We start from the raw sequence: 26,327 nt of genomic DNA, 5'->3' as shown, positions 1-26,327 counted from the left end.
TGCATAGGGCCCGGTGGCGAACACAACAAGTAATTTTTTTTCTGCGGTGCACCTTTTTGTCGCCAATCTTCTTTGTTTCTTTTTACGAATGGGGTGTTCTCCCGCAGAAGAGCGTGGCAGAAAATGCACTCTATAGAAGGAGACAGGGAAGACAAAAATGAACTCTTGATATCTGTTGCATAAACGAAGTTTTGCCTGTCAAAGCCGCCACAGCACCAATCGCAAGAGAAGCACCTCGTGGCTATATTAGGATATTGCCGGCGTATATGGAGGAAGCGTGGAAACATGCATGCTTGCAGTCTCGGAGGGAACCGCATGCACGCAGGCATCGGTCTCTACTCCAGGGGTGCACCGCTTGAAGGGGAGGAGGGCCATTTCATTTTTGCGGGCAAGAGTACACCTCCAGTACTTCCTACTCGTGCCTACTGCAAATTGCACCTTCGTTTGTTCAATATGTGAAATGAAAGCTAGCAAGTTGATGAGCATGCTTCGGAAAACTTGACACAACATTTGTAAAAGCATCGAACAAGCCCAAATAAATTCATAAACTTGATAAAAAATTTGGGAGGGCTGGCAGGTATGCAGCGAGGGACCACCAACTCAATAAAAACACCAAGTTAATTGAAGTGGTGACTGAAGACCTGAACGAACCTAACTGGGCAACTGTGCCACAATTTTTTCTGTCATCATCATTGCCACACTTGCCTCACATACTGTGTGCACACAACTAATGCACAAAACTCCATTTATGCACAAAACCAATGCAATGCAAGGCTTGATTCAAGCTTGGTAGTTCAAGACAGTGAAGAAGTAGAGATTCTGTGCCAAATCCACATCTTGCAGACTTTATGCACAACAAAAGTTGCAACATTAAGGAGCACACAAAAACTATGCACACAGTACAGTTCGCCACAAAAGTTTAGGGACGTAACATCGGTGGGAAAAAAAAAATTCAAACATTTCGATCTGTGGCAGTTTTTGCAACCTAAACAGTGATTCACTCAAAAGTTTTAAGAAAATATTTAATCTCGCATGTTCTTTCAGCTAATGGAGACAATTTAAGATCTTTATATTTTCATTTATTCAACCACACACATGGTGTATCCGTGCGTGCACGGCACAGAGCGAAAGGGCAGTAGGGAAGGATGACATAAAATGTGAGCACTGTTAGAAAAGTAATTACTTCCTGCATGATGTGGAATTGCATTCATATTTATGAGTATTTTTGTTACTATGCCTTGGTCACTATGATGTTGGGGGGAAAAAAACACGACACAGGCTCACGAAAATTTCCTAGCCCCTTTTACATTTTATTATACATTTGCAGCTGGGCAGCAACACAAACAAAACCAGGAAAGACAAAACGCAAGGACATTCACATAGAAATAAATACACTCATGTTGGTACTTTTGAGCGAATTGGAATTATGTCAGCCCCATACACGAAACCAGCTGTGTACAGTACAGCAACGACTTCTTTCGAAAAACAAAGAACACGTAATATTTGTGTGTCCACATCTGCCAGTGCTTGACAGTGGGCATGTCTGTTCTACCACTGTGGACATGCAGTTGCACATTCTGCGCTGTCTGGCTACGCCTCAGTGAAGAACAGGTGGCGTTTGCAAGTAATTACGCGCAGGAGGGGGGGGGGGGGGGTCTGTATTTTCTGACGAGCTTTATTATTATTATTATTATGATTATTCATCGCTCAGGGTAACCGATAACGGCGCAACAGCTTCCGAGTCGGTGACGAAAGGGTACAGTAAGAGATTACCGTTACAAAAATCTGCGTACGGCCTTTTTTCTCTCGGAACATTAAGACACGGGCTGCAGCTAGACTTGTGTAAAGCTTACTACGCCGTTCACACGGGGCGGGCACTTTCGACCGCAATCGAGTCCGATCGAGATCGAATACGTCAATCGCGACTGGCTCCCCCTTCCGCAGAGCTTGCGCAAGCTGGAGCCCAGTCGAGAAATTCGATCCCGAGCCGGCTCTATCGTGACCTAAAGTGCGCCTTGTGACCTGGTTGTTTTATTCGTGCAATGTACCCATTTATTCTAGGACGTGGTGTAAGAAATATTATGACCATTTCAAACGCCGCTGAAGCACGTGCGTTCGTGAGAGCATGCTAGGCTTGGCTTGGCTCCAGAGCGAACCGAGTAAATCGCATCCCAAGAGTCGCCATCCGCCTCTTCGTATTGAAACTTGAAACCGCAGCTGGGAGCAAAGCGGTGCACCTGTGAACTTCGGCGTTGTTTACGATCTCTGCGGCGAAACCGGCGGCACAGCTCACGTGAACGACGCAAACGCCACCACACAAGACGCGCGAATTTCGGGCAGTTTCCAGCACCCGGCACGGCGAAACCCACGTGGTGCACTGGGCCGCAGAACTTCCAAGCACGCCAAATACTTAAAATTTCTAATCGGTCTCATCGCCTGCGTTCCGCAATTATGCCTCCGCAACGGAAAACCTGCCCGCGACCCTTCCTGGAGGTACGTTAAAACACGAACGCGAAACAGGCTTGAGACAACAAAGATGCAAAGGTTATACACGCGATTCCGAAAGCATACAAACGCGCGATAAAAGACGCGGTGACAACACGAAACACGTACACACACAGCTAGGAACAGTGCTGGTATCGTGCGTACTACGCGTTCCACGTTTGTCGCGCTGTTTGAAGTCGAAGCACAGGTCGCACCAACCTGCAAGCAGAAACACCCCCATAGGTCGCGTTTCACGTACCTTGAGGCCGAATTCGACCATCACGTGGCCGTTGGCGGTCCTGCTGGTACGCACGGGCATGCCGCTCCGAGCCGGTTCCTGCGGCACCAGGTAGACGTCCGACTTCTCCTCGAGCAACCGCGGCTCAGGCACGGGCTCGCGGGGCCTGCATGACGACGTCGAAGGCGTCGCGCCGTCTTCAGCGGAGCTCATCGTAATAAAGCAAGGCGTGGCGCCTCACGACTATACAAACTCGCGAAACTCTCTCTCGACGCGACCAACAAAAAAAAAAAAAAGTCGTTCGCTAACTTCTTCCCGTAAATCACCGAAGCGTCCAACGCCGAACACGCGCGCGCGGCCGACAAAGAGCAACATACACTGCAGTACAAAAAAAAAAAAGAGATGAGAGAGAGAGAGAGTGAGCCCGGTTAATTAACCAGCAGCAACGGCGGCGGCAGCAACGTTACTAGATTGCAGATACGCGCGCGGCGTTCACGTTTCGAGTCAAGAATTCGGCGACAGCCAATCGTGGCGACATCTGTGGAGGCCGCGCAAAGCGCCCATGACGCTGCAGCTGCGAGACACCTGTTGCGCAAGCGAACGCCGAAACCCCGTCTCGCTCACGGGCGGCGCGCGCGTCTGTCGGCGGCCGACGCGATTTGACTTTTTGCAAGTGCAGCAGCTGCGTTCGGCGACAAACTCTGCTCCACCGTACACTTGCGGGGTCTGCGTTGCGTTTTGGTCCAACGTTCGCTGGCTAGCAAGCAGTTCTTGAGACAGAAAGAAGAGAGAGAGAGAAAGGTAGCTACGAGGGAATGCGACCAGAAACTTGTATACCTTCCTTCACGATAGGCACAAGCGCTTTGCTAGTGTGCGCAGATTAAACACGGTTACTTGCGATTATCACTAAAGTTGCACCGTCACACGAGCCTGGATTTAAAAAAAAAAGTGACAACACAAAAAAGGAAGGAAACACACTGCTCCTTATCGATCGCGTTGACATGACGGGCCGAATCATGCGTTCGCAATTGCAGATAGCGAAGTATATCGTCGTTTGCGGTTACACTTCACTCTTAGAAAAATTTACACCCTTTGGGGCTTATCTTGTCCCACAACGATAATCGTCATACGTCTTCCCCGCGTTTCCTTTCTCTAACGCGGCGAGCCCGGTACTTCCCAGTCAAGAACGGCATGCGCGTTATCAGTGTGACGCAGCATTCTCGACAGGAAAGTAGCGAGCGCAGAGTTTTCAGGAAAGGAAACGCACGAAAGACAGATAATGATTATTGTTGTGGGACAAATTTGCACCCCAAAGGGTGCAACCGTTTTAAGAGTGTTGGCGAGCGGCGTGATTCGGTCAGCGCATTATATAGTACACACTAAAACAAAATTACACCCTTTGGGTCGTATCTTGCCATACAACAATAATCGACATCTGTCTTGTTCGCATTTTCTTTCTTTAACGCTGCGAGCCCGGTACTTCCCAGTAACGAACGGCATGCGCGTTATCAGTATGACATAGCATTCCCGACAGGAAAGTAGCGGGCGCGGCGTTTTCAAGAAAGGAAACGCAAGCAAGGCAGATGACGATTATCGTTGTGTGGCAGACATACACCCCGAAGGGTGTACCTTTGTCTAAGCACTCTAAAAATGTTTACACCCATTGCGGCGTGTATTTGCCCTAAAACAATAGTAAGAATTCGATGCCAAACGATCGATCGATTGGTTCGTTGAAATTCAACCCCACCGTCGGCGTCCGGGACGCACCGTCAGAGACGGTCTGCACATGGTGGCTCAATGGGTGACTTAGGTTCGAAGGACAAAGCCGCTGCAGTAACGAACTAACAAGAACTTGTATTTACAGATAAAATTACAAAGTTCGGTGACAAGATTGCATAGTTTCAACAGTACATCGGTTACAAATAGCTACACTGGTTTGGACCACATAGGGCGACCCTATTTCGGCAGAGCCGATGGTGCTTAGCACCGAAGCCAGGTCCAGCACTCCCCTTCGGAGCGCTGCGGCCGCGTTTTCTATAGACGCAACGCTCCGCCCACAATCTTTGCTGGCGAATTGCCGCCGGGTTGCGTCTCAACTGGACAATCCGTTCACCAATCACTGCGTTCAGCAGAACTTGCGTGCGTGATTGGCCAGTCGAACAACCATCAGTCTAAGAACATATTTTTTTAGTACAGTTCACAGTGTAGAATCCTCACCCGAAATACACAATATACAACAACAAAGGGGTGAGGGTCACGCCAGCTGTACACATCGCAGGTTCCGAGCAACGGCTCACGAGCACAGCCGGCGCAAACAAGCACTGACCAACAAAATACATTCACAAGACCCAAAAGCCTGGGAACGTCGGGACCATGTTTTCCAGTGCTCGAACACGTGCGCGACGCGACCGGATTCCAAGAACCCGCAGGCCATGCGGCGCCGTAAACAAGCAATTGTTTGCAAGCCAAACTGTCACAGAGGAGCCCGGGATAATTGTCCACCCGCCGAGGTCGGCCTCGTGTCCGGGCCGTAAGCCGAAGAAGACGTTCCCACGGCGCCTCGGAACCGAAACAAAAACCGCAGGCTCTTTTGCGGCTCAAAGAATCCCTACGCCGGTCAGCGCGCGGTGCAAAGCCATAAAAAGCAATGAGGCTGGCGCGCCCGTTTGAGGCCGCGCGATCTCCGTTGCCCGCAGCCAGACCCGAACCAAGCATTCTTCAAGGGCACACATCAGAGCACCGCGGAAGTCAGACGCGCCCGCCCGTTATGGCGTTTGACACCCAGTCGGGGAGACCCCAGCTGGGAAGGAGTTTACCCCCGCCAGCCGGCCGCGCGCAAGGAAAACGCCTGCGGGGGTTCCCAGGAAGCGCAATGCGGCGGGGGGTCCGAAGCTCCCTTTTTGTACTGTGATGCGCGACCGCTAATGTGGCGCTGGTGGTCCTCTCCGCTGCCCGAACTGTGCGGCAGCCATGGGTGCCGACAGCGTGGTTACTCTGCTTGCCTGCAAGGCCCCGCTCTGTGTCAACCGTTGACAGCCATTACTAAAGTGTGGAAAGAATCTCGTCGAGACGCATGCCCCCTGCCCAGATGGCCCGCGCCGTCCGTTTGGTTTTTGTGCCCCGTGCAAGTTGTCCTCGATATGCAATCGCATGAACAAGCGCGAAAGGCACTTGTGCACAACTAATCATAAAACACGTTTCACTGAGTGCAGGAGCAATGTCATCTATCAAACACCGCTAAGCTGTGGGAAATCTTATATAGGTCAAACGGGACAGTGCTTCAATGAAAGAGCTCGTCAGCACAGCACTAACCTAAAGGATGGCTATGGGAGTCATTTAGCTGGACACTGTAACAAGTGTCAATGCACCCCCATATTTGAAAAGACTAAATTCATAGGGAAATGAAAGAGCAAGAAGGAAAGGGAGATAATAGAGGCCTTTCATATAAGAAAGGAAGGCGATAAATGTGTGAGCACTCCCTCTCTTGCCTTGTCGGGAAAAGAAATAACATTTTTGGAAGAGAGATTAAAATGATGATTTGCAGATGTTTTTGTGAATGATGTGCGCATGCCTATGCTGATGAAAGCTATAAATGTCCGGTGATTTTCAAATAAACTTCCAGTTGGTAGTCAGCGCTTGTCTGTGGTATTTGTTTCCTTGTGTCCTCGTTTTTTTCGCGCTGTTTCACCTCAGTTCTACGTCCGTTTGAGTTTGTTTTGCAGTCGCCCGTAGCGGGGCTTACAACAATAATCGTCATATCTGTCTTGCCCGCATTTCCTTTCTTGAAAACGCTGCGCTCGTTACTTTCCTGTCGAGAATGCTCGGTCATGCTGATAACGTGAATGCCGTTCGTGAATTGGAAGTGCCGTGCTCGCAGCGTTAAAGAAAGGAAGTGCGGGCAAGACAAATGATTATCGTTATGTGGCAAATATGCACCTTAAAGGGTGCAACTGTTTTTAGAGAGTGTGTGGCTAAAATGAGCAGATTTTTCGTGTTCCACGCAAGAACAGTGAAAGCAGGGTTGGACAAACGCTGGGTTTGCTTGAAACAAATTAAAATCTGGGTTTTTACGTACTAAAGGCAGGATCAGATCATGAGGCACGCGGTAGTGAGGGGGCGCTTCGCATGAATTTTGCCCCTTTGTTTGGGACTATTCACAACGTCCACCCAATGCACGGTATATACGGGCGTTTTCGCATTCCGCCCGTATCAGAATGCGACGGGCATAGAACCCTCGAGCTCGGGAAACGCGCCCCAGCCACCGGGATACCGCGGCAGGCAATGGGTTTGTCCGTTTGCCGTGTGCTGGGCACACTGAACGTCGAACCATGTCGAACAGTGCTCGCGTGTATACATCCTGCCAACGTATACTTCCTTTCAATGCGTCAAGCGACCATACTCGCGGCGAACGGTAAATTGGGCGACGATGGTGATGATGATGATGATAGTGAGGTAAAGGAAGGAAAGACGCTTGCTTCTGCAACAATTGGGCGAATTGGCATTAGTTTAATATTAGTTTTCGCTAAGGATGTAGGAGACGCAGAAACGACAGAGCAGACGCGCCGAGTAGAGCAACTGCAGCGTTCTTATTAAACAGTTATTCGGCTTACGTCACGCGCTCAGGATCTCCCAGCGACGTGAGCGCGTTGGATGCACGCGCGCTGATCGTTCCCGCTGGGCAGCTGTGCGCAAATCTTGAACTCGTCTGGGCGAGGCACAAACGCTCCGCCAAATACGTCTATCGATCCGAACGACGCCTCTTACCGCGACAGCAATTGTACGGAAGGATCGAGGACGCAGTCGCCGTTAGCGCGTTGTGTTGTGAGACGCGCACTGCGTTTGGCTGCAAAAGCGACCAAGCCGAGTGGACGCAACGTAGCGCTGCGCTGCAGTCAGAGCCAGCAGGGCAGCGTTCTGCTGCCGTCGCGGATCTCGGAGCTGCGGCACGAGCGCCGCGGTCCGTACAATGGTCTAAGCTGAACGTGTGTCAAGGTCAATCGATCTGTTTGTTTGGGCACTGACGAAGGACAACGGTGCTTCCTCGGGCTCATACCGCGCGCCTTTGAGGTTCGACCCCTGCAACGCCGTTAGTACTGCTGCTCGTAATGCCAGCTTTCCGAGTCACCTTCCAGTCACGCTAAACCTTGTTAATTATCGCTTCCAGTGCTTCGCCTTGGAAAATAAAAGGCACGAGAAGAGACAAGAAACATTGATGACTAGAAACTCAGTCGTGCCTTTGCACTTGTCCTAGTAGTTCGCACTCTGAATTAGCCATGATATGATTACGATGCTTGCGGTAGTGGGGAACTCCGGATTCATCGCGATCCCTTGGGGTCCTTTAACGTGCACCCAACGCACTGTAGATGGCCATTCTTGCATTTCGCCATCTAAATGCAATTGCCACAGGCGGGATTTGATTCAGTGCGTCATTGGGCTTGGCAGCGCAACGCCACTAAGCCACCACGGCGAGTAGGTCACGAGTCTGATCCTGGCCGTGGCAGCAGCCTTCAGATGGGGGAGAAATGCAAAATCCCTCGTGTAATTAAGATTCAGGGGCACGTGAAAGAACCCCGCGTGGTCAAAATTAATCCAGAGTCACTCACTATGGTGTGGTTCATCATTATATCGCAGTTTCGGTATGTTAAAACCCAAAATTCCTCTTAAAATTTCACCATCAAAGTTGTGCAGGAAGGTTACAGACGGCTGTCTCAGGCACATAGTCCCACTTTTGAAGTGACGCTCTCTTTGCAAACCATCCTGCACTCTTCTGACCGCCGCTACTGGGTGCTGCTACCGTCTGGCCGACAAGCTCACACATGAAAGGAAAACTGAAATACGTGCCCGATGGTGTAATCGCACCTCGGTCCCCCATCGCTGCAGCTTGATGCTCTATAACCATTAGGCCACAATCGCATGCACACTTCTACTGTGCTGACGCCAGCTAGATCTTTGAGATGATCGCCGCACATGTCGCATTACATAGCAAGGGTGTACAAGAGTCATGCGCGCAGGTCAGTTTCCTTTACGCCAGAGACGCAGGAATGAAATGGCCGCATTTATAGCGTTTGATTATTCACTTCACGAAAGTTTTGGTTCGCTTCACGTAGATTCAAAGATGTGTGTTGGATATGCTTAATTTTTTTTTTTTTTAATATTGTGGGCATTTCTTAGGCACTTCTTCATCGTCTGCACATAACCATCATCACATCGGGTTCTTCGTCTTCATTGCTTGTGGGGGCTTATCTTGAGATTGATCTGTGCCTTGAGTGTGATCGGCCCGCCACGTCTTTGGGGTGTATTAAAGGTTGTGTTAACTGCTACGTCACACGTGCTGGAATACATGCATCATGTTTTCTGGATGGATGCTATGAGCGTCCCTTTTGAAACAGCGAAGTGGGTTGCACAATCAAGCTCCCATTTATTTGCCTATTATATTGCCCAATGGCCTACCTATGTTTACACACACACTAACACACACAAAGAATTCCCAGCACCAAATTTCGTGAACAACTACTGGAAACTTTGTTTTTGTATGCCTCCGTTGTTTGTGGTCTCCCTACTCTTCTGCCATCAAACGTCCAATCACCTTTTACTAATCTCTATTGCCGACATGTTTACTCACCCCTTGCTATCCTTGAAACTAAGGGCTTCAAGAAGGCCAGAGGAGCCTAAACCAACAGCTCGGTAGATATTTTCACATTCTAATAAAACATATTCCAACGTTGCCATAGCTTTGCTGCATCAAGAACATGCTTCTTCCCTGGCTGGCATTTGCGAAATGGCCATCACCGCCATATGGAGTGGGAGGAGTCGAACATACCATGCCCTACGGCGATGCACAGTTGCAAACCAGGCATGCACAGCAGTACGCTATCGGGGCCAATTTATCACGTTAACTCCTGAAAGCGTTCCCGGAAAACTTCAATAAATTGTCCAAATTTCACATCCCCAAGGCTTTGCACAAGTAGTGTGTTCACAGAAAAAATAATTAACCTGTGCTCTATTCCTTGAATCAATGAAAACATTGAATAACAAACCTTGTGTTAGGAAAAAAGACTATTTTTCTCACAATGCATAAAAGCGTGAGCTGGGTGGTTAAATGTACACTAAAGCAAAAACATGCAATCAATTTGACTGAGAAAATATTCTTTGAAAACTATATATTCAATGATTTCGCAATAATCCTTTTGATACTCAGAAGAGAAAAGGAAGGTCAAAGTTCTCCTATGTAAATATCGCGCTGAAACCCCAGCAAAGTCATGTGTGAAGTCATGGATTTTAATGTATATATATTTATATAATATAAATTACTTTTCATTTCTTGGCTGCTTTACAACACAATGTAGTCAATATTTACTAATAAATGGGGGTGTGCAAATATCAATTCTTTAATACGAATTGAATATGAATACTTATTCAAATATTTAATCGAATAGCGCATAATAATATGCACATGCATTTATTAGCAAGTTGGGTTAATTTGTTATTTCGGAACATTGCAATTACATTGTAAATGTTAAATAACTAGACTAGTAAGCTCTTATACTAAACCACTGTGTATTTGGCTCTTGTAAACTTGGAAAATTGAGTAACTCCCACTACCTGTCCTCGCCAGCCAGTGCCTTATCATACCGCACAAAATGACCATAAAATCGGAGGCATTTGACCCTGTGCCAGTGGTCACTCATCGCACTTGCTGTCAAGCAATAAGCTCGGAAGCAGTGTCAGCAAATCCGCATCCTTTTCTACTAAAAGGCTGGCTTTCCCGCAAAGTTTAATAATTTAGTGGCTAAGTGAGATTTACAGGAAAACTACCGCTAGCAGCGCGAAATCATCGCAGAATTCAGCACAAAACCGACCCAATTGGAGAAATAAATGCTAAGAACCGCATTTGCGCCCGCAAAGCTAGAAATGCATTCAATTTGATTCGAATATTCGTATCCAATCTAATATTCGAACATTTTCGAATATCTATCTTTCGGACCCAACACACATTTCAAAATAGAATATCAGATATTATGAGAACTTTCCGAATATCCGCGCACCCCGACTGATAAATAATTGACTAGTCCACAGCGGTTATATTAAATCTACAGCCCCCAGCCGACGCCATCAAAATCAGTGACGTCACGGCGAGCTGACGCGCCATCATGTCATTGTGACCACACTAATATTTGTGACCACAAGAATACAAAACCAACCAACCATGAGGATGGTGTTCCGCTCATGAAGCAGTTCCGTTTAAGCGATTTCTGATCATCGAGATTCCACTGTACTGCATATTTATTAGCGAATATTGGATACAATAAAGAAAACAAATGCACAGCACGCCAAAGTGTCGAGCAATGACTCACTTTTCTACGAGGCTGGGAGCATGCTGGCTGATGGTCTGATACGTGTAGATGAGCAGGTCATCCATCGGTACACCTTTGTTGGCGGAGAGACCCATGACGATGTTGTGCAGGCAATCGTCACACTTCTTTACGGTCTTGTGGCTCGTTGTGGACAGCAGCACCTGTAGGAGCAACAACAAGCGAAAACATGCTCGCAACAAAGGCAGTGGAGACCAAAATGAGAAAAAAAATGCACTGGATATCACAGGCTGATCCGACGCATTGCAGGAACCTGAGGCAAGCAAAGCTTTCGCGTCCACTCTGCCCCGGCAGTTGACCCAACAACGGCGCATTAGCCGACCAGGTGTGTGTGCTGGATCCACTCTCCTGCCATGGACCTGATGACATCGTCATTTGCGCCCACCTATCGGATTTGTACCGCTGCCTCATCTTAAGACGTCATCGCTTGTGCCAACCAATCGGCACCACACCGTCTCCTCAAACAAAGGCATCATACTGCTTGTGCCAACCAATCAGATCGTCACCACAACCTCTCATTTCGCCTCTCGGCGCTACCCCTCTTCAACACTTGAAACAGCCTACCACAGCCCCACCACCGACCCCAGAATCCAAACCTTTCAGATGCGACAAAGAAAGCTTCACGTTAAAGGTAACCCAATCAAACTACCGACCACAGTGTAAAAGCTCCGTAAAGAAAGCTTAGCTTTAAAGATGCTAATTCAACCAGGCCGTGGTAAAAATTTGCACATAAACACAGATAAGGGGATCATAAACACAATAAGGAAATCACATTAACACTGGATGCTGCAGGACAAAAACTAGCATTTGTGAAAATACACTAGATTAAATGATGGCAGGCCGGACCTACCTCAAAGAGCGCAGGAGTCAGCTGGCGCAGGCTGTCTCTGGACGCCACAGATGCGAGGATGTTGTAGATGGCAAAGCTCTTGGTGGCCTTGGCTTCCCTGACCTTGCTACCAATCTGGGCCACTTCCTTCTCCTCGGCAATGTCTGAAAACAGCTCGGTCTGGCATACCTGCATCATGAGGAGAAAAGGTGCTGCTTGTTGATTTCAACGACTCCTTATCGGCCATGAATGCATCACTGAAATTCAGACCCACGACTGCAATCGAATTCTTAAAGAGATTCCCCCAGACGTATGCAAACATTGAACGACTGCATACCTTAGGCCTTGCTGGGAGGAGTTCATCCTGACTGGTGACTGGCTCTGGACCCCCTGCCCACCGGAAAGGCATCTATGACAGCTTGGTATTATACCTGCCAAGTAAAATAGACCTAATCTAGGCATTTGTCTGGAAGACCCATTGGACTGCCTTGTATTAGTTTTCTCTCTCCCTCTTTCATTTCTTTTTTTTTAATGGAACGTTTTCGTCTCTCATATTTTACGCGCCAAATAACCTTCCATCAAGCCATTGCTTTTATATTTTAATTTTTTTCCTAAACCCTTCACCACTTTTAAAAGCCGTCACTATAATTGTAGCAGTGACAACCAGCTGCCACCTTAGCACCTTCATGCTTGGCCACCTGATTTCTTACACTGCTGTGATGCACAGCAAGTGCAGAGTGTCTCGCACCCAAGACGGCTGTGGCCTCCAACACCTCCCATGGGGAGCAAGACATCGCACCAAAGATCTTGGAGGCTACATCGCGGTTGCTTGTACCAATGCATGCAGCATTTCACAACCCACAGCATTAGCTTCAGGTTTCAGGTTTATTGATAGAGAGCTTTCTGGTACAACTGTTGCATAAACATGCATTATTATGCAAACAGGACTTCCAGGGGTACCTCCTGTTACAAAATGTCAATGAAGCGTCACTAAAATTCTTAATACTATTCTTATGTGACAATTTCTCAACCAAGATGACAGTTTTCTTTTTCTTTCACTGTGTGTGCAAGTAATATCATGCACCAAGCCCTGTTTCAGTTTTCACCTGCCAGAGTAGATTGGTGGCACTGCACTGCCGAGTTCAAGGTTCAAGGTTTAGACCCGGCCACAGCGGCCATATTCTCTGGGGGCGAAATTGCGAAACACTTGTGTACTTAGATTTGGATGCACGCTAAAGAAACCAAGGTGGTCAAGGTTAGTCTGGAGTCCCCCACCACACAACATGCCTGATAACGAGATGGTTGTTTTGGCATGTAAAACCCCAGAACTTCATTCATTTTATCCCAGCTCTCGCCCAATGCAGCGTAAATGCCTGTTCACTGCAGAAGAGCAAGCCACTTGCCTCAATGATGTCTTCGAAGCAGGCATCCAAGTCTCCACTGACAAGTCCAGATGACATGGAGGAGAGCACGGCATGCACCGTGTACGTCAGCACGTGGATCTGCACAGAAGAGTACCAGACATTGGTGTCCACCACACACCACCTGTTATGTCCAACCGGAGGCTTTGCATTCTGGCTAAGCAGCTGGCTTGTTTGTTTGCCCCCTCTACGTGCCAGTTAACTTTGTCCACTGAAAATTTAATATCACTGCATTTCTTACACCTCCAGAATAATGACAAGCATACAGATGTAATTATATCTGACATTCACAATTTGTGGCATTTCTGCATGGAGTCCACCTTCTGTAAACTTGATGCAACACACTGAAGAATTGAAAATTCTTGATCTGTTTTGCAGTTAATAAATAAAGGGAAAATCGGACATCCACTCACTCATAGCAATTGCTACAAAGGAAACCCATACGGGTTCCTCGAAAGAAAAGCCTCACAGTTGAAGAAAAATTCGTCCTGGTCTGGGACTCGAACCCGGGACCACCGCTTTTCCAGGGCAGCCGCTCTACCATCTGAGCTAACCAGGCAAGTAGCAGATGGCAGGGTGAAGTCGAATTTGTACAGTTGTACATGAATTTGGCAGCTGCACACTTTTCATAATTTTGAAGATGCAAATAAGAATCGGTGGAACTAAATGTTCAATGGACACAATTATTTGGGTCAAAGTTGCAAACTGATTTGAACAGTCTGTCTGGAACAGAATGACAACAGGGAAACCTGTACGATGACGACCGCGTGACTTGGCAACAGACCATGCAATGTTCGTGCAAGAAGAGCAACAGTGTTCACCTGGTACCCTCTCTTCAGGACCCCACGCATTTGAGAAAACAGGTACTTGAGGTAAGGGGCACCTAGCGATGACATTATTTTCACCAGCGTGCCCCGCGCCGCTTCACGAACATCCCGTGAGCGCGACTTCAGGAAGTCGCAGATCCTGAGGAAGATGCTGAAGACGGGAAAAAAAAAAAAAGAAGAAGACAACTCAGCTGCCAGGAGGTTTATCAGAGCATGTCATCGACTGCGCAATCTAAAATGTCACATCTTGATAGACATGCACCAGGAAACAGCACCAGAAATGAGGACTGGGGCAAACACAACACAGGTGCTGAGTATCAGATGGGGTACAAATGGGTCAAATGTGAGGCGAAACTGAACGTGCGTTTCAAACAGCAATCTCCGATTGCGCCCTTGGTGGCTTATTGGAGAAACGAAAATATACAAAGTAGGTTTTTCATTGATTCAAACCCGGTTAATTTGATTCTTCAGTTCATTCGATTCCAAGCTAAGGTCCTGGTCAGTGGCCATAATGCTTCTATGGGGCCAAAATTTCGCTATTTCGATTAGCCTTAGACGAATAATTTTAACTTGGTTGCTCATCAGGCATGCGCCTGACCCCGACTGTGGTCACAGTGGTGACTCCAATAGCAGCAATGTCCTTTTGGAGGCACTTAGGGTACAGCAAATGCATCCAACACGCCAAGTGAAACTTGCACCAAAGCCATAACTATCCATGAATTCATAATTGAACAATCACATACAGTAACAAATGGGGCTGATCTCAAATCCCGTGCTAAATGCACCAATGACAGTCACAAAACACGAACCTCAGGTACAGTAACAAAATTACAGGTACAGTCACAAATCGCATGTATAGTCACGAAAGGGATGACTTTGCCATTTTCTCAGTCTAGGCTAAATCAACAAACAATGTGCTAAAACCGCAAATCGATGACCGCGCAATCACAAACGGTCATAAAAAAAGGGGGGGCGATGACTCACCCTGGTAGATGCCTTTGCAGCATGCCGTCAGGCAGTGCTTGGAGAAGCTTGACCATGGCCACAGCTATGGGGATTCGCAGAATCTCGTGTTCCTCTGGGAGGTGGATCTTGACTGCCTTGTGCTCATCGTCCGCCCGGGCCTGAAATGCAGTTTTGGGGCATTTAGCTGTGCATTCAACTTTATGCACTTTCTGTGGCTAACATGTAAATATGGTTTCACTAGCATGAAACAGCATTTGTAACCCTTTATGAAGGAGTGTTGCCCACAGACAACACGCCAGAAAAAAAAAAAAACTTTTCTCTTGTTTTAGTTTTGAGTAGGGAGTGTGTGGCTAAATATCTCTGGCCAACACTGAATAAGCATCATTCGATGGATTACAGCAGGAACAGAGGACGAAAAAAATGGTGTGCAGCCCGCTTCCTTTTGAAAGCACGGTCATAGTAGAAAGACCAGGCGGCAGTGGTATGACACAGGTAGTGTATAAAAGGTGCAATGTACCCGCCATAGTTGTGTGGTTGCTTAGTGGCTCTGGCATCGTGCTGACGCATCAAATCCTGGCAGCAACGGCTGCATTTTAATGGAGGCGAAATGCAAAAGCGCCTGTGTACCTGTGCATTGGGTACACACTAAAGAATCCCAGGTGGTCGAAATTTATCCGGAGTCCCCATCACGGCATGCTTCATAATCAGATGGTAAAACGCCAGAATTTAATTTTTTTTTTCCACATGCACTGTACTGTTAAAGTCAACTAAAAGGCGAACAGCAGAGCGCGGGCCCTAAGCATACCTGAAAGCACAGTGCACGCCATCGCCCAGTCATTGTCACTATTGTCACTATGTCACTATTGTCACTATTCACAGGTGTGCACATCCAGTTCCGCTGCACTGTGTGACGATGCTCGCCCTATGCTGAAATATTTTTGCTTCTGTTTTCTTTGATTTTTGTTTCCTCACTTTCGAATAAATGAGAACCAAAAGGCAAACAACAATATCACACTATGGAGTGAGCTTCCTCTAGGCAAACAAGTACAGTTACAAGCAAATGCTGTCATAGTTAACTACATCACAGGGAGATGGCACTGGAATATCAGGGTGGGATCACCACCTGCCTCACATTTTCCTGTACTTTCTGGCATGACAAGCTTTTGCTGATAACAAGATCGGACTATCTGGTAATGCAGTAGTGTAATCTACCAGTATTGCTGAGCCCAACATTGCTCTAAGGAAAGCCATGTGATGGCACTGGAATATAAGGGTGGGATCACCACCTGCCTCACATTTTCCTGTACTTTCTGGCATGCCAAGCTTTTGCTGATAACAAGATCAGACTATTTGGTAATGCAGTAGTCTAATCTACCAGTACTGCTGAGCCCTACTTTGCTCTAAGGAAAGCCATGTGTGCCCATCACATTTGTAAGAAACCTAACAAATGCCCCTCACTTGATCGTTGTGCAACTCAACCGGCAGAGGCAGATTAACAAGTGGAAATATTGATGTACCACCACATATATGTTACAAAGCAGCAGAAGTGCAAGCTGTGGTTTTGTTTTTCGCAATCATTGCCACCACATCTCTTGCAGGAGTCCACGGAGCAAACATGGTGCGATTACTGCCAAAATGAGTTTGTGGCAGCACGTCGCAGGATTTGCCCTTTGTAGCAGCTTGTAGCAAATGTAGCAGTCCGTTCCACCGTTGTAAGAGCCATGCATGTCTAACCTTAGTAGCACACAACGGTAGGCGGTGCAAAGGCAACGGCACAAAGGCTTACTTACACTTTCTAAAAGCTGCTAGGGGTATCTGAATATAATAAGCATTCAGCAACTACTGGCTTTGTAATAAACTAGAGGGGGCATACCTTTTGGTTCAGGACTTTGTGAAGTCTTGGCAAGAGCCGGGTGGCTATGGCTGTGTGAATGGCCGTGGCCGCATCTTCGTTGAGGGCCTTGTCCTTGTTGTCAACCGACGTCTCTTCCACCTCCCCTGCACAGCACAAACAAAGAAAAAAGAATGTCGAGCTCTTGTACATGAAGTTAAAGGTAGCACTGTTGGCTTCTGTTCCTACAAAGCCACAATGAGAAAATCTTTTGATGTCCACGCACCGTTCACCTGGGGGACTTCATTTTCGTCAACATTTTCAGTCTGTTCAGCCTCCTCCTCCACCTCTTCAACCTCTCCTTGAGCAGTAGCATCCTCAGCTTGCACTACATCCTGAGCTGGCTTGGCTGCGCCTGGCTTCTGTCGGATTCCCTTGGACTTGCTCAGGTCAAAGTGGAATGCGTTTAGGATGGCCACCACTAACCTGTTATTAGAACAAAACCTACTTGGAAACCAAGACAATGCAAGCCCACAAGAGAAACAGGTTGTGAAAATGCATCTTTGATGTGTTTGAAGCAGTGGCCCTGCAACCTTTCACAAGCATAATCTGTCAGTGCCACTACCATTCAACTCAGTAGAATTGGCTTTATGTAAACGTGTAGAGGCGACAATAACATTTTCGCACCAGAAGACAAGGGCACAGATAGCGCATTGTGGTGTCGACCTCTCCCATTTGTCCTTGTCTGCTGGCACTGAAATGATATCCAAGCTTGAGCACCAACATGGCCAACACACAGTAGAGGTGATGCGTCTGGATTACTTTGGCAGACCTGATGGTTCATGAGGCCCACACCTTTCTGATTCACACTTGTACAAGGCTAGTCCTGTAAGCAAAGTGCTTCGCAAGCTCGACACCATTAAGCAAAGCTGAAAAATTCAACTTGGCGGCAGTGTTTCTAAACATACAGACAATGCTAACCTGCTACATCGCTTGTTCTGGGCATGTAACACAAATAAAAAGCACAGACTTCTGTAAGCTTATTGGGACACATTCACTTGTAGTACTTCAAACATTGAAAATTTTGCATGGAGAGTGCTCTGTTGCTGCACTGTCAAAAATGAGGCCTCGCTATGCTCTCCAAAATCTTGTTGCAGTTGCCCTTAAGTCTTTTTATACGAAGTGTACTACAGATAAAATGTTTTGGTGGAAAGAATTTGCTAACAAGATGCAAATACATTTCACTGCATTCTTAAAGGAATCACAAAGCGAAACACAAAGTCAGTTTAGACTCGTAAAGCATGCTTTCAAAACTATTTTAGTTGATTTTGCGGCAGTAGGTAGATTACTAGAAGAAAAAAATTCAAATCAAAGTTCAGTGTTGTTGTTGTTTTTTCCCAAGCAGGAACCCCAGTGCCAGTATGTCACTGTGACGTCACAGAGTACTGCTGCAGATGCTGACCTTATGGCCATCTTGTGGTGCTCCGTGTCCCGCTGCAGCTGCTGAATGTAGCGCGACAGGTTCGCCTCATAGTGACGCCACGGCAGCCGTGAGCAGAGCGCGCTCACCGCCTCGATGGCTGCGTCCACCAGGGCCGTCTGCTTGGTGTACGTGCTGTTGAACAGGTAGCACGAGCTCAGCGGAAGCAGCACGCTGCTGATGGCTGGCGGCGTCAGTGAGGTCAGTTCGTTCGCCCTCAAGGAAACTGCGAGCCGGTTCAGGGCACGTGCGCGTCGGTGAAGCTGGAGCGAAGGGACAAGCAACCGGCACACCACGCGTTACCACAGAACAATGCGCACACTTGTGCAGCAACGAGAGAAACTGGCAGGAGTTGCAAACTATTCCACGTCTTTCGTGAGTACCCTGCATCAGATTACTAAAGAATGCCATCACAGAGCCCATAGGTTACAAGTTGCTTGTTTCCAAGCTGTCACTGTGGCCTTTTTGGACCCAGCCTGCCAACTGGTCTCGACGCAGGCCCGGCACTGAATGCACATAAAAGGACGCCACAGCCGAGTGCACTGTATGCCGGTGTTTACAACGCCCTCCGTTGAACTCAATGTGAGGGCATCAAGATTCACCGACACATCGAAATTTGCTCAGTACTATACGGGGCTCTTTATCGTGCAGATGGGTCAAAGCTTCGTCTGACGAAGGGCGGCTTCAGAGGTGCAAGAATCATCATTTGCAGGGTAACACACATGAACGGGGCAATTTTATTTTATATGGCAACTCAATCAAATGCAAAGAGAGTTGTTGCTCTTTTTTTTTTTTTTCTTCACCTCCTTGCAATTTTTGTCTCGGCATGTTAGCCTTCAGACTGATATCAAGCTCTCAGGAAATTTTACCCCAGGAGGCCCTAAGTTCTGACATTATTGAGACCAGCAACTTGAAGGAGCGTACAAATATAATCGAAGGTATTGAACAACAAATTCAATACTGTCCTATTCAATTTGGTCTTCAACTCTAATATTAGTCACTATTCACAAATCCACATGCTTTTCTAATAGCTTTTGAATAATTCACATTGCTAACTGTTCAACACGATCAAACATGAAATTGAGTGAAACTTTTATAGCCACAGTAGTACAGTATGCTGTGTCACTCAGGCAGCCAAACTATTCTGGCTAAACCACCATTATTTGCACTCAAACTTCTCTTTCATACATGACACTTGGCAGAGGATATTGTTTGGTACTACAGTCAATGGCCGGTTTTTCGGACATGCCCTATGATTCCGACGCCTTTGTGGCGGCACCACCATGTATCCCCATAGAACGTCTGAAATTTCGGATGCAAAAAGCCTTCGCTGTCCGATTTTCCTAGCTTTCTGCCATGATCGCAGTTCCGAAACTGCATCAATCGAAGCATGAAGGAAGGAAAAAGTGACGAGAGAGCATTACATCACGCAGCCAGCCTTGGCAAGCGAACGCACCTTGAAGCCCACACATTTCCCAGTGATGGCTCAACACATGTTCACTTGCGCCGAGATGGAGCAAGAATCGAGATTTGGTGAGACGTTTAGTTCCCAGTAGCTATGCCAGTAGTTTTCTTTATTCGGTGCGCGCTTGTTCGGCTGCCCTGCAAGTGGCTCTGCCTGCAAAGCGGGAACACTAAAACCAACCGTGCACTTTGATGTGCGATCATGAGTTGGGCCACCAGGTTTGGCTTCAATTGCGTTGCAAGATGCTCCCTCCAAACGTTTTCCTTCCTCCATGAATCGAAGCCACCACCGAGGCCATTTTGATTATCTCGCTGCCTCGAATCAGCACTCTCGCACGCAGTCATAGCCATCACCGCGGCAACGCTAGGCCTAGCTACTTGAACGTTCACTACCAAGCTTCTTGCTGTTCGATGCCGTGTTTTTCATTGAAACAATTCAGCGCTGTCAGCAATGGCACTAACTCCGCCTTTGCAATCCTCGCGAATGGCTTAGAAGCTCGGAAAGCACAACGCGTAGCATAATGCCAGTTCCCGAAAGTCACCTTCGCCTCATTACAGCAGTGTTACGCGGTGAAGCATACCGAGAGTGGAAAGAGGTAATTGTTACGGGACACAGTATGTGCACCGATACGCCCAATAGGTGTACTGGCAGGCCTTTAGAGCTATTTCGTAAGTGCCTGTGGTGATTTGAGCCTTTGGGGGCAGTAAAAGACATGCATTCGGTTCTTTCAGACTGCCCGATTTTTCGGACGTTTTCGTGGTCCTAAATATCGAACGTTGACTGTATTGATATGCTGCACCGAAGAGAGCGCACCTGTGCACTCTTTTCAGAATAAATCTGAATATGTTTAAACTAAGTCTTTTCTTGGCATGAAACAAACGCTGCAAGATTTCTGTAATGGTATTAACAGTCCATGTTGACTTACACATTCGAAGTGGATTACACTTGAAATACAAAAGACTGACAAAGGCAGCAACTCTCGGAAATTAAACATCCCTTTACATTTAAGGTGTCCAAAAGTTGCATCTCTAACTAGTGACAAAGGTTACCCACTCACGTTGCACCACTTCCTATGCATGAGTACCCTGCATCAGATTACTAAAGAATGCCATCAAAGAGCCCGTAGGTTACGAGTGCTCGTTTCCAAGCTGTCGCTGCGGCGCTATTGGACCCGGCCTGCCAACTCGTCTCGATGCAGGTCGAGCGTCAAGTGCACAAAAAGACGCCACAGCCGAGTGCAGTGTGTGCTGGTGTTTACAATGCCCTGCGTTCAGCTCAATGCGAGGGCATCAAGATTCACCAACAGATCACAAAATTCGCTCAGTACTATGTGGCTCTTTATCGTGCAGACATTTTATTGTCCGACGATGGGCGGCTTCAGGGGTGCGATAATCATCACTTGCAGGGCAACACAAGTCAGTGGTGCAAAGTTATACGTTAAATCCTTTTTAGATGACTGTGAGGCTAACTTGCCAGGCGAACCTAACTTGTCAGGCAAACTTAGCATGGCTGACATATCTGTCCTACTGCGATATCAACTGGTGCCATCTATTACCAAAGCAAAAGAGTCTTGGAGTGTCCAAGTGAAGAAAACTATTGCTTCCATAAAACTAAGATGGCAAAAGTATTTACATTCCAAGCCAATGCCCACTACACCACTGTCCATGAGGCAATTAGTTCGTCATTGCAGTGTTTGTTGGCCACTTCTGCAAGTTTTCTTGAATTCCACACATGGGGCTAGGAATTGAACTTGCAGACTTGTGCTCAGCACCATAGTGACTGATCCACAGTGGCAGGTATTTAGTCTACAGTCCGTTCACGTGCGTCGAAATCTCTGCACTCCAGTATTTCTATAGGTACTATAGGCCACATCTAAATGTGGCTGCCTCCGTTTAGAACGAAACCAGCAATGGCAAGTCTGGCAACAATAGCTTCAGGACACTACCTTTGAGCTTTCCTCAGAGTAAAGCAGGGATCAGATCACGAAAATTGCAAGAAGTACTTTGATTGTGGAAAGCCTCTTTTTCTGGCACCTTCAGCACCTAATCTACATTGCATCGAAACGGCTTAGCTGAAAACACAGTGGCATGATTACCCAAACAGGCCTCAAGCCATCATTTAAGTATATTATTCTCTTTCTGCCTTCAAAACCAGCTAAAGAAGTTCAATGATTATGAGAGTCAGGCTCGGTGGCAGCTCGAGGCGACAAGGCATCAGCACAAGAACACGGAGGAAATAAAAATACAAAACATAAAACCTTAGAGCCTCGTCTGTCCTGGTCGCTCCTTTTCAATTCACTGTTTGGTTGCATTCTCACAACAATATTTTCTCAGTCGAATCGGGTGTCAAAGGCACACGCCATACCTGTATGTGACAGAGGTTCTCCCAGAAGTCAAGCTCCACGTCCTGCCTGCAGCACAGCTGGCTCAGTCCAGTCAGGGATGGGTGCTCGCTACAGTGTTGCAACAGTTGGGACAGCACACGCACAAATTCCACGCGGCTGGGCTGTCAGGCAGAAAAGAAACAGGGCTCTCGGTTCTACCACTTGGCAGCAAATCCAAGAACCAGTGCACCTCAAAACGCTCTTGGAGTATCACGCTATATTATGCTGAATTTATTGAGACTGAATTCGCTCAAGAAAAAAAAAAATATGTTCAAACATGTGCCCAATGTCTAATAATAATAATATATGGGGTTTCACGTGCCAAAACCACTTTCTGATTATGAGGCACGCCGTAGTGGGGGACTCCGGAAATTTTGACCACCTGGGGTTCTTTAACGTGCACCTAAATCTAAGTACACGGGTGTTTTCGCATTTCGCCCCCATCGAAATGTGGCCGCCGTGGCCGGGATTCGATCCCACGACCTCGTGCTCAGCAGCCTAACACCATAGCCACTGAGCAACCATGGCGGGTAATGTGCCCATGTCTGCTGATCTATTTGCAAACAGTGAATGGCTGAGCTTTACTCCCCAATCCTGTGAAATAGACTGTTTCAAAAAGTTAACTTTACCCAAGCTGTTTCAAAAACACAAAGAAATCAGAGAGCTTGAGTGCACCACTACATATCCACATTTACCGCCACGTGCAAGCAAAGATGTGGCTCAGATAGAAATAGGAAAGCTGGCCAATCAATGGCTGAGAAGGCAGCTGTAACGGAGAAGTGGTTTAGGCCAAAGACTTCACGAATAGCACAGGAGGCACTTCAAATCGAGGTGAAGGACACAGCCGCAGCCTGTCATCCACATCACATTCTACACTCTCCCTATACATGCTCTTTCATCCGCCAGTCTGCAAAAAAATAGTTGCTGGCGTGATGAGCAATCACTCGAGAGGGGGATCCGATTATCTCTCTCATGTGGCAGGACGCCACAGTTCGGAGACAAACTAGCATTATGTCATGTACTTCCTTTTACCCTGTACTCTCTGCTGTTTTTGTAATGATGGATGTTCACAGCTGTTCACTGAAAATCCAAATGCAGCAAATGTTTTTGGCAACAGCATCTCAGTTGAGACCTTACCTCTGACTTGCCACGCAGCCCCTGACGAACTTCGCCCATCAGAGCCTCGGTGACGCACTTCTCGTAGGCTGCCCTGTCCTCTGTCAGCCAGGTCTGGAACACGGGGCCCATCTGAGCCAGGGCATGGGACGCGGCGTCCCTGAGAGCAAGATCATCCACCTGGGTCCAACAGCAGAAAAACATGTACTGTATTTGTGCACGCAGAATCGATTCCTTGAGCCTAACACCAAAATACACTATAGTAGAGGATCGATTCCGAGCATATGGTGAGAACAGCATTGACAACGCTTTTAACTTTCTTGTTTTCATTAACCTTAAAGGCATAGAAAGAATACTGAAAACCCCTAGAGTGCCCTAAATAAATTACTAATAGTGGTAACTCGGTCGTATGTCCCCCAATTTTGAGACTACCCAGGTTTTAGGAGAGATAAGTGGAGCCCCGGCAAACTCCCCATAGTGACATGCGCTATAAGGAAGTCTATATCTAAGGCAGTCTATAAGAAACTAACCAAGCTTGCAGATGAGAAAAGAACATTTTGGCACGATGGTGGGTGCGGAGCTCAGTACACAGCATGCTAAATCTCTCCAATAAAGCACGATTGGCACCTGTCAATGCAGTATTCATTTTGCATTTACTTTTGGAGCAGTTTTTGTTTTTGGGGTCATGCAAATGATTAACCTACTGCTTAAATTAAAGCTCTTCACAATTCTTTAGTGCGAAACCATGTCTTCTAGACATGATTTTTGTTGGTCGGATTATAATACATTTTCGCATGGTCCCTAGTACACCATATATCGTATTTACTCGAATCTAACGCACACTTTTTTTCCCGATAAAATGGGTCCAAAAATTTCATGCGCGTTAGAATCGAGTAAGACCCTAAACATGCATTACTATAGCGCCATTGGAATTTCAAAATGGCCGCCTCGTACGTGCTTCGAGCCTAACTGCCGTAGCTTCCTCCATGTGCTGTAGTACATGGGCTTATGTTAGTCCACAATCCATTTTCCCGTTTTCTGCATTTGCTCTATCAGCATGGAAGTGATGACTGCGAAGACACACAGAGTTCATCACAATGCTGCAATTAAAAGGAAAGTGATCACGTATGCGGAGATGGACAGAAATCAGGCCGCATCACGGGCGTTCGGAGTTCCCAAAACTCTCACGTGGGACTAGCACAAACAGGAGAGGCATTCTGCTCCGGCTGCTGCTCCATAGGCGGGGCCGCGCAGCCCCCATCTTGAAAGCAATCTACGATGGAGACAGTCTACGCATCTAGGCGCAACATGCTGTGTTCTCATCACTTAGTTCGCGTTGAAGCGAGAGGCTGCACAAAGGTCAATACGCTCGCTCCTGCTACCGCACTTCCTCACTCCAGCGTTGTGATAAAGAATTGCGAGATGTGTTCATGTTTGCTTGTATGCATGACACCATGATTGTTAATCTAGTTACTAATCGAATGTTTAAAAGTTTATGCGGCTGAAAAAACTACTACCTTTACTTTTCGTATAGCTGTCTGCTAATTTGCTTTCACAATTGATGCTTTGCCTTTCGGACAAAACTGCAATTTTTTTTATTTATCGCAACTTTAGTGCATCGGGAGTTTTTCCAAATGAGAGAACGTAGCATTTCTGTAAGGGATGAGGTATGCGATGCTGTAAAGGACTTTTCTTTTTACGTCATGGCAAACGAGTGCGCGTTACAATTGAGGGCGTTTCTTTGCCTTTTTTGGTGGGGTCACGGAAAACCGGTGCGCATTACAATTGAAGACACGTTAAAATGGAGTAAACATGGTAACTGGGGTTTCTTTCTACAGCTTTTTTTACGGACCTCTTCAAAAATTGTTTCCCAGGGGCATACATTCAAGGCGTCGTGATGCTGAACGGGATCATGTAGTCAGTCCAACATCATGATGTCCTGGCACTTGCTCCAGGTTAATTTTATAACCCGGATTATTTTATTATAAGATTAAGGGCGAACTTCAACTTCGGAGGTACCTAGCAGAAAGCTCGAGGTCTGTTTCAGCGTATGCAAGTTCATACAGCGTGCACAAAATCACAAGTTTGTAAGACATGCGAAAGATAGAAACATCACTTCGATAGATCAGTGTGTGCAAGGTCACCCATGACACTTGCACGCGCAGTTGTTGAAACATTGCAATCATGATCTCAGTATGCTATCACATACATAAGGGAGTTTGGCCTACTTATTTTGCATTCTGCCTTCATGGGAATGCCTCAGTCCTGCAATGGATTTCATAAACGGAGGCTGGTGATAGTAATGATCACAATTATGATGAAATACAAAGTGCCATGCTGTAACTACAATCAATGAGTTGCTCTCACAGCTCGAATGGTGAATGTGCAGTTGTAGATGACGGCCAGCACGATGCGGACGTCTGGTTCTTCTTTCTGTCCCAGCACCAAGGGTGCCGCCATCTTGAATCCCTCAAGCCTCGTCTGGTAATTTGGTTCCTCTGCAAACCTTGGATTCCAAGAGTTCACCTGAAAAAAAAAAAAACATTTTTAATAAGTGAAAAGAAAAAAAAAGCAAGATGAAAGACTACGAAAAACTTAACAATGCAGTATCAGAGTTGGGAAGAGCAGGGGTGGTGTATTTTTGTAAATGTAGTCATGAACGACATGATAAGACAAGCCCAGTCGACTAGGCAGATTAAAGAGGTAAGTCGTGTTGAAGAAGAACCCATAATTCAGTGCAGGAAGCAAGCCTGTTGGGTAAAAGAGCCTCAATGTGGAATAAACTGCACAAGAGTAGAAAATTGGGCTTGCTGGTTTATGAATACAATGGCGGACAGTGCAGATGATAAGAAAAGAAAGACGGCATGCTTGCACTGTGTCGCTTTCTTATCCTGTCGTCTGCGCTGTTTGCCATG

At 46.9% G+C, this 26,327-nt stretch overlaps 1 protein-coding gene across 1 annotated transcript in view; it reads right to left on the bottom strand.

Annotated features, from left to right (window-relative positions):
- The window catches only part of LOC139050427 (small subunit processome component 20 homolog), an 80,138-nt gene that overhangs the window by 22,232 nt on the left and 31,579 nt on the right, over positions 1-26,327 (bottom strand). Inside the window, exons 35-46 of the mRNA XM_070526791.1 lie at positions 25,780-25,938; positions 23,434-23,592; positions 22,278-22,418; positions 18,431-18,711; positions 17,255-17,454; positions 17,011-17,135; positions 15,156-15,295; positions 14,166-14,322; positions 13,327-13,425; positions 11,945-12,112; positions 11,077-11,237; positions 2,744-2,888 (exon numbers count right to left, since the gene is read on the bottom strand). Coding sequence (XP_070382892.1) covers positions 2,744-2,888; positions 11,077-11,237; positions 11,945-12,112; positions 13,327-13,425; positions 14,166-14,322; positions 15,156-15,295; positions 17,011-17,135; positions 17,255-17,454; positions 18,431-18,711; positions 22,278-22,418; positions 23,434-23,592; positions 25,780-25,938 — 1,935 coding nt within the window. The remainder of the gene's footprint in view (positions 1-2,743; positions 2,889-11,076; positions 11,238-11,944; positions 12,113-13,326; positions 13,426-14,165; positions 14,323-15,155; positions 15,296-17,010; positions 17,136-17,254; positions 17,455-18,430; positions 18,712-22,277; positions 22,419-23,433; positions 23,593-25,779; positions 25,939-26,327) is intronic.

The sequence above is a fragment of the Dermacentor albipictus genome, chromosome 10, assembly GCF_038994185.2.
Source record: "Dermacentor albipictus isolate Rhodes 1998 colony chromosome 10, USDA_Dalb.pri_finalv2, whole genome shotgun sequence".
In the NCBI taxonomy this organism is placed as follows: Eukaryota; Metazoa; Arthropoda; class Arachnida; order Ixodida; family Ixodidae; genus Dermacentor; species Dermacentor albipictus.
This window is presented reverse-complemented; position numbering and strand designations above follow the sequence as displayed.